The sequence below is a fragment of the Somniosus microcephalus genome, chromosome 12 (genome assembly GCF_052327205.1).
Source record: "Somniosus microcephalus isolate GS21.2 chromosome 12, FLI_Smic_1.0, whole genome shotgun sequence".
NCBI lineage: Eukaryota > Metazoa > Chordata > Chondrichthyes > Squaliformes > Somniosidae > Somniosus > Somniosus microcephalus.
The window spans coordinates 208,393,229-208,409,050 of record NC_140998.1 but is presented as its reverse complement, the minus strand read 5'-3'; the positions used below and the strand labels follow the sequence as shown (position 1 = coordinate 208,409,050).

Here is a 15,822-nt window from a genome sequence, read left to right as displayed (position 1 = left end):
GAGCTACAGCTGCCGTACCATACCGTGATACAGTTTGTCAGGATGCTCTCTATAGTGCAGCGGTAGAAGTTAGAGAGGATCGGGGGTGACAGATTACATCCCTTCAGCCTCCTCAAGAAATATAGGCGCTGCTGGGCCTTCTTCACCAGAGAGGAGGTGTTGAGGGACCAGGAGAGGTCTTCCGTAATGTGGGCTCCGAGGAACTTAAAGCTGGCCACCCTTTCCACCTCCGCCCCATTGATGTGGATGGGGGTGTGACTTCCGCCTTTGGACTTCCTGAAGTCCACGATTATTTCCTTTGTTTTCTTGGTGTTAAGGGCCAGATTGTTGTCGGCGCACCACTTCACGAGATGCTGGACCTCCTCCCTGTAGGCTGACTCATCGTTGTTGGTGATCTGGCCTACTACCGTGGTATCATCCGCAAACTTGATGATGGTGTTGGAACCATTAACAGCCACACAGTCGTGGGTGAAGAGGGAGTAGAGGAGGGGGCTCAGCACACATCCTTGTGGGGCCCCCGTGTTCAGGGTCGGGGGGGGGGAAGGTGTGGTTACCTAATTTGACAGACTGGGGTCTGTTTGTTAGGAAGTCCAGGGTCCAGTTGCAGAGGGAAGTGTTCAGGCCAAGAGTTTGGAGTTTGGTGGCCAGCTTGTTGGGGACGATAGTGTTGAATGCTGAGCTGTAGTCTATAAACAACATTCTGATGTAGGTCTCCTTACCATCTAGCTGATTCAGTGCCGAGTGTAGAGCAGTAGTGATTGCATCCTCCGTTGATCTGTTTGCCCGATAGGCAAACTGGTGTTGGTCAAGGGAGGCAGGAACACTGGCTTTGATGTGGGCTAAGACCAGTCTCTCGAAACACTTCATTATGATGGGTGTGAGTGCGACAGGTCGATAGTCGTTCAGACACGTCACAGCCGCTTGTTTAGGCACAGGAATGATGGTGGCGGTCTTGAAGCATGTAGGGACTACTGCCTGGGCCAATGACAGGTTGAAGATGGCGGTGAAGACATCAGCCAGCTGATCAGCACATTCCTTGAATACCCGTCCAGGGATGCTATCCGGTCCAGTAGCCTTATGTGTGTTCACTCCGCGTAGAACACCCCTTACGTTGGAGGTCGACAGAGTGAGCACCTGGTCTTCCGGGGGTGGCAAGGCTTTGGTAGCCGGCTCCTTGTTGTCCCTGTCGAAGCGAGCGTAGAAGTTGTTAAGCTCCTCCGGAAGGGAGGCGTCGCTGACCGGGGGACTGGTGTTTTTGCCCTTGTAGTCAGTGATGGCCTGGATGCCTTGCCACATGTACCCACCAATACTGTACCCCGTGTTATAGTGACAGACCTGTACCCACCAGTGCTGTACCCCAGTGTTACACAATGACAGACCTGTACCCACCAGTACTGTACCCCAGTGTTATACAGTGACAGACCTGTACCCACCAGTACTGTACCCCAGTGTTATACAGTGACAGACCTGTCCCCACCAGCACTGTACCCCAGTGTTATAGTGACAGACCTGTACCCACCAGTACTGTACCCCAGTGTTACACAATGACAGACCTGTACCCACCAGTACTGTACCCCAGTGTTATACAGTGACAGACCTGTACCCACCAGTACTGTACCCCAGTGTTATACAGTGACAGACCTGTACCCACCAGTACTGTACCCCAGTGTTATATAGTGACAGACCTGTCCCCACCAGTACTGTACCCCAGTGTTATACAGTGACAGACCTGTACCCACCAGTACTGTACCCGTGTTATAGTGACAGACCTGTCCCCACCAGTACTGTACCCCAGTCTTATACAGCGACAGACCTGCACCCCAGTGTTATACAGTGACAGACCTGTCCCCACCAGTACTGTACCCCAGTGTTATACAGTGACAGACCTGTACCCACCAGTACTGTACCCCAGTGTTATAGTGACAGACCTGTACCCACCAGTACTGTACCCCAGTGTTATACAGTGACAGACCTGTGCCCACCAGTACTGTACCCCAGTGTTATACAGTGACAGACCTGTACCCACCAGTACTGTACCCCAGTGTTATAGTGACAGACCTGTACCCACCAGTACTGTACCCCAGTCTTATACAATGACAGACCTGTCCCCACAAGTACTGTACCCCAGTGTTATACAGTGACAGACCTGTCCCCACAAGTACTGTACCCCAGTGTTATACAATGACAGACCTGTACCCACCAGTACTGTGCCCGAGTGTTATACAGTGACAGACCTGTACCCACCAGTACTGTACCCCAGTGTTATACAGTGACAGACCTGTCCCCACCAGTACTGTGCCCGAGTTTTATACAGTGACAGACCTGTACCCACCAGTACTGTACCCCAGTGTTATACAGCGACAGACCTGTCCCCACCAGTACTGTACCCGTGTTATACAGCGACAGACCTGTACCCACCAGTACTGTACCCCAGTGTTATACAGTGACAGACCTGTACCCACCAGTACTGTACCCCAGTGTTATACAATGACAGACCTGTACCCACCAGTACTGTACCCCAGTGTTATACAGAGACAGACCTGTCCCCACCAGTACTGTACCCCAGTGTTATACAGTGACAGACCTGTACCCACCAGTACTCTACCCCAGTGTTATAGTGACAGACCTGTCCCCACCAGTACTGTACCCCAGTGTTATACAATGACACCTGTACCCACCAGTACTGTACCCCAGTGTTATAGTGACAGACCTGTACCCACCAGTACTGTACCCCAGTGTTATACAGTGACAGACCTGTACCCACCAGTACTCTACCCCAGTGTTATAGTGACAGACCTGTCCCCACCAGTACTGTACCCCAGTGTTATACAATGACAGACCTGTACCCACCAGTACTGTACCCCAGTGTTATAGTGAGACCTGTACCCACCAGTACTGTACCCCAGTGTTATACAATGACAGACCTGTCCCCACCAGTACTGTACCCCAGTGTTATACAGTGACAGACCTGTACCCACCAGTACTGTACCCCAGTGTTATACAGTGACAGACCTGTACCCACCAGTACTGTACCCCAGTGTTATACAGTGACAGACCTGTACCCACCTGTACTATACCCCAGTGTTATACAGTGACAGACCTGTACCCACCAGTACTGTACCCTAGTGTTATACAGTGACAGACCTGTACCCACCTGTACTATACCCCAGTGTTATACAGTGACAGACCTGTACCCACCAGGACTGTACCCCGGTGTTATACAGTGACAGACCTGTCCCCACCACCACTGTACCCCAGTGTTATACAGTGACAGACCTGTCCCCACCACTACTGTACCCCAGTGTTATACAGTGACAGACCTGTCCCCACCACTACTGTACCCCAGTGTTATACAGTGACAGACCTGTACCCACCAGTACTGTACCCCAGTGTTATACAGTGACAGACCTGTACCCACCAGGACTGTACCCCAGTGTTATACAGTGACAGACCTGTACCCACCAGGTCTGTACCCCAGTGTTATACAGTGACAGACCTGTACCCACCAGTACTGTACCCCAGTATTATACAGTGACAGACCTGTCCCCACCAGTACTGTACCCCAGTATTATAGTGACAGACCTGTACCCACCAGTACTGTACCCCAGTATTATACAGTGACAGACCTGTCCCCACCAGTACTGTACCCCAGTGTTATACAGTGACAGACCTGTACCCACCAGTACTGTACCCCAGTGTTATACAGTGACAGACCTGTACCCACAAGTACTGTACCCCAGTGTTATACAGCGACAGACCTGTCCCCACCAGTACTGTACCCCAGTATTATACAGCGACAGACCTGTACCCCAGTGTTTTCCAGTGACAGACCTGTCCCCACCAGTACTGTACCCCAGTGTTATACAGTGACAGACCTGTACCCACCTGTACTATACCCCAGTGTTATACAGTGACAGACCTGTACCCACCAGTACTGTAACCGTCTTATACAATGACAGACCTGTACCCACCAGTACTGTACCCCAGTGTTATACAGTGACAGACCTGTACCCACCAGTACTGTACCCCAGTATTATACAGTGACAGACCTGTACCCACCAGTACTGTACCCCAGTGTTATACAGTGACAGACCTGTACCCACCAGTACTGTACCCGAGTGTTATACAGTGACAGACCTGTACCCACCAGTACTGTACCCCAGTGTTATACAGTGACAGACCTGTCCCCACCAGTACTGTACCCCAGTGTTATAGTGACAGACCTGTACCCACCAGTACTGTACCCCAGCGTTATACAGTGACAGACCTGTACACACCAGTACTGTACCCCAGTGTTATAGTGACAGACCTGTACCCACCAGTACTGTACCCCAGTGTTATACAGTGACAGACCTGTACCCACCAGTATTGTACCCCAGTGTTAGTGACAGACCTGTCCCCACCAGTACTGTACCCCTTTGTTATACCGTGACAGACCTGTACCCACCAGTACTGTACCCCAGAGTATTAAAGACAAGTGTGAGTTGATTGGGTGTGCAGTGTGAACATATCCCGTGTGTTTTGCAGGTATCCTCGTGGCTCACTTTCTGCAGAGCGTCACACCCAGCCTGGCACTGGGGGCAGAGCTCGTCTACCACCGCAGACCGGGTGAGGAGGGCGCAGTCATGTCTGTTGCCGGCAGGTATACAGGTATGTTCGTTCACTGTCCCGGGTACAGCGTGCGGGGCTGACGCGTGCCAATCAAAATTCCCCTCTAACTTAGAAGCCGGCTGCACTGCACCTGCGTGGCCGCGCAGCGCGAAGGGGACACTGCACAGGCGTGCAGGCACTCCAGTCTCCTGTCACAGGTATACAGGTACCAACGTCCCCGCTGAGTTGTGTGGCCAAGCAGCGGTCTGGAGCTCCCGCGCCGGCTGCTCACCGGCTTTTTTACGGGAGAGGCCGCGCACGAGCGGGAATTTCAATGGGCCGCGCGGCCCCTTAAAGGGACCGTGCACAAAGAAAAGAAATCCAAGCGGGAGCATTAAAGAGTGCGTCAGTCCGAGCCCCCCCCCCTCCAGGTGGACAGGGACCCTGTCTGTATCACACTGACGTAAATCGCCAGCTGTGATCGGAGGTTATTGTGGTCGGCACTGAGGTAGATGATCAGAGGCTCGTTCGGGCTGATTTGGGGGCGGGGGGGTGCGGGTTCCTGTGTTGAGATTCACCAGAATGATACCCGGGACTGAGGGTTAAACCACGAGGACAGGTTGGCCCAGACTCGGCTTGTATTCGCTTGAGTTTAGAAGATTAAGGGGTGATCTAATCGAGGTGTTTGAGATGATTAAAGGAGTCGATTGGGTAGAGAGAGAGAAACTATTTCCTCTGGTGGGGGGAGTCCAGAACAAGGGGGCAGAACCTTAAAATTAGAGCCAGGCCGTTCAGGGGTGATGTCAGGAAGCACTTCTTCACACAAAGGGTGGTGGAAATCTGGAACTCTTCCCCCTCCCTTAAAGCTGTTGAGGCTCGGGGGGGTCAATTGGTGCTTTCAAAACTGAGATTGATAGATTTTTGTTGGGTAAGGGTATTGAGGGATACGGAATCAAGGCGGGTAGATGGAGTTGAGGTCCCAGATCAGCCGTGATCTGATTGAAGGACGGACCAGGCTCGAGGGGCTGAACGGCCTTCCTCCTGTTGCTGCAATTCCTGGGTGTGGCCACCAGGTTGCGCTGTTGCACCGTGCCAAGTCACTGCTGAATGGAGACGGTTTCTGAGCCCATTTCGACTCCTGATTCAGCCTCGCACTCACTCCCTCCCTCCCCAAGTGGGCTGTCTTCCTGGATCGCGATCCTGCGAATTAACCCCTTCAGTCGGGAGCCGGAGTGGGTGGTGGGGTGGGTGGGGGGTTAGTGTGGGCACCAACTCAGGAGGAGCACCCCACCGCCTGCACCTCTTGTTGCGGAGTCGTTCTGCCCCCATGGGCTGTCTCGACAACAACCTGCATTGAAACAGCGCCTTTAACGTAGTAAAACGTCCCACGGCGCTTCACAGCAGAGTTAATCAAAAAACATTTGACATCGAGTCACATCAGGAGATATTAGGACAGGTGACTGAAAGCTGGGTCAAAGAGGTCGGTTTTAAGGAGCGTCTTAAAGGCGGAGAGAGCGAGGCGGAGAGGTTTAGGGAGGGAATTCCAGAGCTCGGGGCCCAGGCGGCTGAAGGCACGGCCGCCAATGGTGGAGCGATGGAAATCGGGGGATGCTCTCGCTCTCTCGCTCTCTGCCTCTCGCTCAGTCTCTGTCTCGCTTGGAGAGTTGTGGGGCTGGAGGAACAAGCACAGGGATGATGGGTGAACGGGACTCGGTGCGAGTTAGGACACGGGACAGCAGAGTTTTGAATGAGCTCAAGTTTACGCAGGGTGGAATGTAGGAGGCCAGCCAGGAGTGCATTGGAATAGTCAAGTCTGGCGGTAACAAAGGCTTGGATGAGGGTTTCAGCAGCGGATGAGCTGAGGCAAGGGCGGAGACAGAGATGGGAGTCTGCGGTCTTGGTGACGGAGAGGATTGTGTGTGTAACCGTGTGTGGTTGCCACTGGGTGGGATTATCACCATTGCAGGATCTGACCCTTCTCCACCCTTCTGTCTTCCTCCCCTGCAGGAAACAATTGGATCGGGACCCTGACCCTGAGCAAAGCTGGCGCGCACGCCACATACTACCACAAAGCCAGTGAGCAGGTAGGTGTCGCTCCACCAGAGCCAACAGTGCGATTAATAGGCCACCTCCTGCTCTCCTCTCGCTCTCGCTCTGTCTCTCTCGCTCGATTTCCCTCGCTCTGCCCCTCCCTCGCTCTTTGTCTCACAGTATCACCCTCATGCTCTCTCTCTCTCCCTCAGTTACAAGTCGGTGTGGAGCTTGAAGCCAGCCTCCGGATGCAGGACACCAGTGTGACTTTCGGCTACCAGCTGGACCTACCCAAAGCAAACCTCCTGTTCAAAGGTCGGTTCCTTTTAATAATTGTCTGTCTCCTGCCGCCCCCGAGGACTTCCACCGGCGCCATTCCTTGTGTTTCACCTTCAGGCTGTATCAGTGGGCTATGCCTCTGCAGGGGGCATCGCAGCAGGTTCTAATCCGCAACAGAAATCCCTGGTCGTGATCAGGAGTGGAAAACCCTCGGAGATTCTCCCCAGGTGCTGGACCCCAACTGGGATCAGCCTAGACCACTGGGTTCGGTTTGTGTGGGCCCTGGTGACTGCACTGACCCCTGTCTCTGAGGGGAGGGTGTTGGATTCCACTCATTGTGTCCAATTCTGGGCACCGCACCTCAGGAAGGATATCTTGCTCTCTCTCTCTGGAATCTGGAACTCACTGCCTGAAAGGGTGGTCGAGGCAGGAACCCTCACAACCTTTGTGCATTTGAGGCCCTGTCACCTATTGCATCGGTGATACTCCAAATCCCACCTTCATCAGCGGCCTCTGAACGAAACTGGTCACTTTTTGGGAATACGCATACAAAGGTGCGCAGCAGGCTGACTAACGAGAGTGGAGAAACTGGTGGCTATCCGGGCGAACCTACAACTTATTGAGCCAGATACAGAAGTGTCCACCACACAGCTAGACACTGACACAGAGGAGGAAATGGACACGTCAGAGCCAGAGTCCGAGAATCAGGAGGAGCAATGAGGAGCAGAAGACTCCTTAGAGCAGAGAAGGCTGAGGGGGGACCTGATTGAGGTGTACAAAATTATGAGGGGCATAGTTAGGGTAGATAGAAAGGAACTTTTCCCCTTAGTAGAGGGGTCAATAACCAGGGGGCATAGTTTCAAGGTAAGGGGCAGAAGGTTTAGAGGGGATTCGAGGGAAAACTTTTTCACCCAGAGGGTGGTTGGAATCTGGAACTCACTGCCTGAAAGGGTGGTAGAGGCAGGAACCCTCACAACATTCAAGAAGCATTTAGATGAGCACTTGAAACGCCATAGCATACAAGGCTACGGACCAAGTGCTGGAAAATGGGATTAGAATAGATAGGGCTTGATGGCCGGCGTGGACACGATGGGCTGAAGGGCCTCTTTCTGTGCTGTAATAACTCTGACTCTATGATGGCCTTGGGAGAGGGCGAGGAGGGAATTTACCAGAATGTTACATGGGGATGAGGGACTTCAGTTGCCTGGAGAAGCTGGGATTGTTCTCCGTTAGAGCAGAGAAGGTTAAGGGGAGATTTAATAGAGGCGTTCAAAATCATGAAGGGGTTTTGATGGAGTAAATAAGGAGAAACTGTTTCCAGTGGCAGGAGGGTCGGTAACCAGAGGACACAGATTGAAGATAATCGGCAAAAGAACCAGAAGGAAGATGAGTTTTTTTTACGCAGTGAGTTGTTGCGATCTGGAACGTGCTGCCTGAAAGTGCGGTGGAAGCAGATTCAATAGTAACTTTCAATAGAGAATTGGATAAATACTGGAAGGGGAAAAATTTTGCCAAGTCTGTAAACAGAGTCTACTTGTAAAGACTGTCCGTGAACTACAGCAAACAGAACTCGTGACCGAACCTGCAACAAAGTCTCCCGATAAAAGCAGGATTATTTCTCCAGCACCGTGCAGTGAGTGGAGGATAGTAATCCAAATGATGTGTGCGTGTGTGAAATCAGCCCCGGTCACTTTAACACTGGTGCGGTCTCCAGGTGTGATTGACTGGGGAATTACACAATCATCTCCCTTCTGGCTGGGAATGGTGGTTTTACACTGGCCTGTTTCTGTGCCATATATCCTTTCAGCCCAACCAGTCCATGCCGGTGTTTATGCTCCACTCGAGTCTCCTCCCGTCTTTCCTCGTCTAACTCTATCAGCGTAACCCTCTATTCCCTTCTCCCTCATGTTTGTCCAGCCTCCCCTTAAATGTATTTCTGCTATTCGCTTCAACCACTCCCTGTGGTAGCGAGTTCCACATTCTCACCACTCTCCGGGTAAAGAAGTTTCTCCTGAATTCCCTATTGGATTTCTTGGTGACTATCTTCTATAGATGGCCTCTAGTTATGCTCTTCCCCACAAGTGGAAACATTCTCTCTGTATCCACTCTATCAAAACCTTTCATCATTTTAAAGACCTCTATTAGGTCATCCCTCAGCCTTCTCTTTTCAAGAGAAAAGAGACCCAGCCTGTTCATGCTTTCCTGATGTTGAAAAACTATTTTACACAGCGAGTGGTGAGGACCTGGAACTCGCTGCCGACGGAAGTGGTGGAAGCGGAGACACTCGATGTTTTCAAGGGGAGACTGGATAGGCACTTGAGGGAAATAAACTTGCAGGACTACGGGGATATAGCGGGGGGAATGGGACTGACTGGATTGCTCTACAGAGAGCCGGCACGGACTCGATGGGCCAAATGGTCTCCTTCTGTACCTCTATGACTCTATAACCTCCCTCGCAGTTCTGGTATCACTATATGTAACCTATGGGGATATGTAAAAGGATCGTACACACTTTGAATCTTGTCTCTCTCTCTCTGCAGGGTCCCTAGACAGCAACTGGGTTGTCGGAGCGACCTTGGAGAAGAAACTTCTCCCGTTACCTTTGACCTTGGCGATGGGAGCCTTCCTGAACCACAGGAAGAATAAGTTCCAGTGTGGTTTCGGCCTCACGATCGGCTAAGCAAGCCCGGGACAGCAGCTGCGCCCGCCGCCTTTGAGCAGAAGAAGAAAAGTTTTATTTTTACTGGAATGTACAGAGACCTTGTTATCCGGGGTCAGTCGCTGACGGAACGTGACCCGTGCCATCACAGTTAGGGCGGGGTAAGGGAGGGGAGGGAGGGTGGGGGACACTGGAGGGGAGCGTAAGTTCTCCCTCCGCCACGAGGCAGTGTTGGCGCGAGGCCACCCCCCCCCCCCCCCCCCCACAATTAAATGGGGAGTCTGGGGGGTGGGGGTGCGTGCGGGAATCTTACCCGTCATCTCCGGCCTGGCGGGTTCCTCGAATTCTAATTGGAGGCGTTCGGTCGGGTCTCTGCTGCCTTGAGTGGGGTGGTGGATCTGTTCCCAGGCAGCTCCCCTGCCCCCTCTCCCACCCGCGTCTCTTAAGGGGCTGCATTGCAAACGGAAAGGACTGCGATCCGGCACAGGGACATCTTTCGTCCTCTCGATGTTTGGAGTTGATACTGCCACCTGGTTTCCATCTCTATCTCTCTCCCTCGCCCTTCACCTGGTTTCTTCCTTCTCTCGTTCTTTCTCCGCACGCTCTTGCTCTCCACCCCTTTCCGAAGCTCTGCTGACCTTTTTCCCCCCCCCCCCCCCATCTCCCCGGGCACAATAAATATTTCCTGGACCAACCCGCCGTGAATCTTAAAGCAGAAACAGCGAGGCCATTTAAGGGAGTCGGGGCGGGGGGGAATTCTTCAAATCCCTGTAAACTAATGGGAAGGCGTGGCTATTGTAAGTGAGGGATGGGTGGGGGGATCGGGAGGATCAGGACATCGCCCAGCTCCATGTCTGTTTGCCTCGCAAGTCGAAACTTTCCTCCTCCCCTTAAACTCGCCCCGCCCCTCCGTCAGTGCCTGTGGGTTATGTACGTGATTGACTTTGATGGCATGTGTTGTGGTTGGTGCATGCTGATCGACTGAGCAGCGAGAGCACTTCACAGCTGTGGGGCGAAGAAGGAGGGAAGCCGAGGAAAAGAGAGCGATGTATTTAAGAGTTTAGGAAAAGATGAGGTGCCTTCTCTCTCGCCGTGAGCAATGAACTGGGAATTACTTTGCTCATCTCCTGGGACGCTGAGGCCTTAATTTGAGTTGACTGTTCCTCCTGCCTCCCCTCCCCATGATGCAGAGGGGCGGGGAAAGAGTTAAGCCATCGCACAGTGGGGAAGAGTTAAGCCATCACACAGTGGGGCCGGGGGGGGAAGAGTTAAGCCATCGCACTGAAGTCGCTGCTCTTGAGCGCCGCGGTCTGGCTCCCCCCAGTGGCCGGGAGGTGCAGTCTCTGCCTCCCGGGTCACATGGGCTGCATGCCCCACCCCCTTCCAAACCACCTACTGACCTCGAGCAGTACTACACGGACCAACTCCCTGCTACACAATGCAGGCCACTCGGCCCCTCTTCACTCATCTACCCCCTTTTGGCTGCTGCTACTCTGTGTAATCAACAGTATCGGGAGTTAAATTATTCTCTCTCCCCCCCACCCCGCCCCAACCTAATCCAGGAGCCCCAGTCGGTCACTCTGTCTATGAAGGCCAATTTGACTCTCCACCCTCCCCCCATCGCCTTGTCCTAGAGTCCTGCTTCAGTTCGCAGCAGCCTAGAAGATGCATCATTTTTACTATTTGATGTTTTATACAAAATTCTGCTGCCTCCCCGGGTTGAATAGCCCAGGCCTCCCGGCCTTTGCGGCTTTTGCCCGCGCTTCCTGCAGCGGTTGAATATCTACCGTGTGTTTTAACTGGTTATCGGCCCCTTATAGGGGAGCAAAATATTTATTCTGCGGCTTATAAAGGCTCGCACACGCGCGCTCTCTCAGCGGTTCTCCACAGTTACATCTGGTGTGTCTGGGCTTGGCTGACAATGTGAGGTGCAGAGTTTCCCCACCACCCCCCGGCAAAACCAAAACCGGGCCTTAACCCTGCCCTGGTGGGCTCAGGTCTGGCACTGTATAACACTGGGGTACAGTACTGGTGGGTACAGGTCTGTCACTGTGTAACACTGGGGTACAGTACTGGTGGGTACAGGTCTGTCACTGTATAACACTGGGGTACAGTACTGGTGGGTACAGGTCTGTCACTGTGTAACACGGGGGTACAGTACTGGTGGGTACAGGTCTGTCACTGTATAACACTGGGGTACAGTACTGGTGGGTACAGGTCTGTCACTGTATAACACTGGGGTACAGTACTGGCGGGCACAGGTCTGTCACTATAATGGGTACAGTACTGGTGGGTACAGGTCTGTCACTGTAACACGGGGGTACAGTACTGGTGGGCACCGGTCTGTCACTGTATAACACGGGTACAGTACTGGTGGGTACAGGTCTGTCACTGTATAACACTGGGGTACAGTACTGGTGGGTACAGGTCTGTCACTGTATAACACGAGTACAGTACTGGTGGGTACAGGTCTGTCACTGTATAACACTGGGGTACAGTACTGGTGGGTACAGGTCTGTCACTGTATAACACTGGGGTACAGTACTGGTGGGTACAGGTCTGTCACTGTATAACACTGGGGTACAGTACTGGTGGGTACCGGTCTGTCACTGTGTAACACGGGTACATTACTGGTGGGCACAGGTCTGTCACTAACATGGGTACAGTACTGGTGGGTACCGGTCTGTCACTGTGTAACACTGGGGTACAGTACTGGTGGGTACAGGTCTGTCACTATAATGGGTACAGTACTGGTGGGCACAGGTCTGTCACTATAACGCGGGTACAGTACTGGTGGGTACCGGTCTGTCACTATAACACGGGTACATTACTGGTGGGTACCGGTCTGTCACTGTGTAACACGGGTACATTACTGGTGGGCACAGGTCTGTCACTATAATGGGTACAGTACTGGTGGGTACCGGTCTGTCACTGTATAACACTGGGGTACAGTACTGGTGGGTACAGGTCTGTCACTGTGTAACACTGGGGTACAGTACTGGTGGGTACAGGTCTGTCACTGTATAATACTGGGGTACAGTACTGGTGGGTACAGGTCTGTCACTGTGTAACACTGGGGTACAGTACTGGTGGGCACAGGTCTGTCACTATAACACGGGTACAGTACTGGTGGGTACCGGTCTGTCACTGTGTAACATGGGGGTACAGTACTGGTGGGTACAGGTCTGTCACTGTGTAACACTGGGGTACAGTACTGGTGGGTACAGGTCTGTCACTGTGTAACACGGGTACATTACTGGTGGGCACAGGTCTGTCACTATAACGCGGGTACAGTACTGGTGGGCACAGGTCTGTCACTATAACACTGGGGTACATTACTGGTGGGGACAGGTCTGTCACTGTGTAACACGGGTACATTACTGGTGGGTACCGGTCTGTCACTGTGTAACACGGGTACATTACTGGTGGGCACAGGTCTGTCACTAACATGGGTACAGTACTGGTGGGTACCGGTCTGTCACTGTGTAACACGGGTACATTACTGGTGGGTACAGGTCTGTCACTATAATGGGTACAGTACTGGTGGGTACAGGTCTGTCACTATAACGCGGGTACAGTACTGGTGGGTACCGGTCTGTCACTGTGTAACACGGGTACATTACTGGTGGGTACAGGTCTGTCACTATAATGGGTACAGTACTGGTGGGTACAGGTCTGTCACTATAACGCGGGTACAGTACTGGTGGGTACCGGTCTGTCACTGTGTAACACGGGTACATTACTGGTGGGTACAGGTCTGTCACTAACATGGGTACATTACTGGTGGGTACAGGTCTGTCACTATAACGCGGGTACAGTACTGGTGGGTACAGGTCTGTCACTATAACACGGGTACAGTACTGGTGGGTACAGGTCTGTCACTAACATGGGTACATTACTGGTGGGTACAGGTCTGTCACTAACATGGGTACATTACTGGTGGGTACAGGTCTGTCACTATAACGCGGGTACAGTACTGGTGGGCACAGGTCTGTCACTGTGTAACACGGGGGTACAGTACTGGTGGGTACAGGTCTGTCACTGTGTAACACGGGTACATTACTGGTGGGTACAGGTCTGTCACTAACATGGGTACAGTGAAAGGCAGCCCCCTTTAGCAGCCGAGGCATCTCAAACCACTCTCGCCCCTCCCCTCGGATTTTATTTTCAGATACATTTATTTTAAAGCTGATTCCTTCTCGAGCAAGCTTGGGATCTTTTCAGATTCATCTTAAACACCGTTTTATATTAAGATCGCGCTTTATTTTTTTATTATTCATTCACGGGGCGTGGGTGTTGCCACCTTGAACCGCTGCAGTCCGTCTGGTAAAGGTGCTGCCACAGTGCTGTGTACTGGGTGCCCGTTTGGTTTTATTAGTGATTTTTTTAAATGCAAAACTCTAAATTGGTGGGGTGGGGGTGGCCGAGAACAGATTTTCTTACAGAATTGGGGCTCATAGGAACAGGAAGAGGCCATTCAGTCCCCCTAGCCCGTTCCGCCATTCAGTTTGATCACGGCTGACCTGTATCTTCACTCTGTCGACCCGCCTTGGTTCCGTAACCCTTAATACCCTTCCCCAACAAAAATCTATCACTGTCTCTCAAGCTCCAATTAACCCCTCGGCCTCAGCAGCTTTTTGGGGGAGAGTTCCCAATTTCCACTCCCCTTTGTGTGAAGAAGTGCTTCCTGACATCACCCCTGAACGGCCTGGCTCTAATTTTAAGGTTCTGCCCCCTTGTTCTGGACTCCCCCCACTAGAGGAAATAGTTTCTCTCTCTCTCTACCCTATCGAATCCTTTAATCATCTCAAACACCCCAAATCTTTGCTGTATTGGGACTTGTACGCAGAGTGAAACTGCTCCCTCCTTTTTCCCCACTTTTTTTCCTCCAGCGAGCTTCTGGCCTCTGGATCGTTTGGGTGGGGGCGTTTGAACAGTACTGGACCAGGGGTTGTGGGGGGTGAAGGGGAGGGTGAGATTCGCTGTCCCAGGAAGGGTGGAACCTCTGGTTTTCAAATGAAATCACATCTTTAAATTTTGCACCCCTCCTGTCTATGCAGTCTTCAAAAGTTCAAATTCCCCGCTCTCCTTCCCTCGCCCCCCCCCCCCCCCCCCTTCGGTCAACACCGCAGCCAGCAAGGGACCCCTGCCGTTCCAATGTTGCTACGGCAATCACCGTCAACAGACCCACTCTGTCCTATTCCTTTTTTTTTTGGTTCTCTGCCCGTTAAGTGGGTCGGTCTGGTCGGACGCCAATCAATGGCCGCATCCTGCCGCGCCCCCCTTGCCTCCAGCTCCCGTGGGCGAGGGGAGCGCAGGAAGATCTCCCGTCAGACGAAGGGTCGAAGCTTTGCCCGCCTTTCGGAGCAGACAGCAGAGCTGCCCACCTGTGGGAGGGTCGGGGAGGGGTGGGGCCCCAGCGTTTCCGTAGCCACCTACGCCCGTTTACAGGCTGCGTTTCTGGGCACCTGACCTTGCCCCCGTCGGTGGCGAGGGATCGCGGGAAGACAGATTTCCATTTGCGACCCGCTTCCTCTCTTTTTTTAAATGGAATGAACGGTTGGCCCGAGTCGCTTGTTGCGTTCTTCATTCAATCCGAGCCCCCCTCGGGTGAGAGGCTGAGAGACTTGGGCCCTGGGGAAGAGATGTACAGAGTGTTTGATACTGTCAAAGGACACTGCGTGTAAATCATGTTTGATAACTTAAAACACACAAACTGTTTTTGCAAATGATGTTTTGCGTTGTACTGTGTTAATAAACAACATGGAGAAGCCTCACTGGAGTCTTTCTCTCTCCTGTCATTTCCTTATTCATATCCAACATCGCTTCTTGATGTGCCTGTGCTTGCAGCGATGACAGGATCAATAATTCTGAGTTACATACACTTCAAGCACTGTTTGGGATCTTCCCAGTTCCATCATCCCACTGTCCCACATCAAACACTCCCAGGGCAGGTACAGCACGGGGTTAGATACAGAGGAAAAATTCCCTCTACACTGTCCCGTCAAACACTCCCAGGGCAGGTACAGCACGGGTTAGATACAGAGTAAGGCTCCCTCTACACTGTCCCATCAAACACTCCCAGGGCAGGTACAGCACGGGTTAGATACAGAGTAAAGCTCTCTCTACACTGTCCCATCAAATACTTCCAGGGCGGGTACAGCACGGGTTAGATACAGGGTAAAGCTCTCTCTACACTGTCCCATCAAACACTCCCAGGGCGGGTGCAGCACGGGTTAGATACAGAGTAAAGCTTCCTCTGC

General features: G+C 52.5%; 1 protein-coding gene across 15 annotated transcripts in view; it reads left to right on the top strand.

The window, feature by feature from the left end:
* LOC147109981 (mitochondrial import receptor subunit TOM40 homolog) overlaps positions 1-15,336 on the top strand; it is a 69,077-nt gene extending 53,741 nt beyond the window's left edge. The window contains exons 6-12 of one of the 15 annotated variants that reach the window (XM_086003979.1): positions 4,528-4,650; positions 6,598-6,674; positions 6,834-6,936; positions 9,441-11,858; positions 11,943-13,432; positions 13,509-13,548; positions 13,593-15,336. In XM_086003979.1, coding sequence (XP_085860105.1) covers positions 4,528-4,650; positions 6,598-6,674; positions 6,834-6,936; positions 9,441-9,580 — 443 coding nt within the window. In that variant the 3' untranslated portion in view covers positions 9,581-11,858; positions 11,943-13,432; positions 13,509-13,548; positions 13,593-15,336. Of the gene's footprint in view, positions 1-4,527; positions 4,651-6,597; positions 6,675-6,833; positions 6,937-9,440; positions 11,859-11,942 lie in introns of all 15 variants that reach the window. The other 14 variants (XM_086003976.1, XM_086003971.1, XM_086003972.1 and 11 more) reach the window with 14 other exon arrangements.
* The last annotated feature ends 486 nt before the right edge of the window (positions 15,337-15,822 follow it).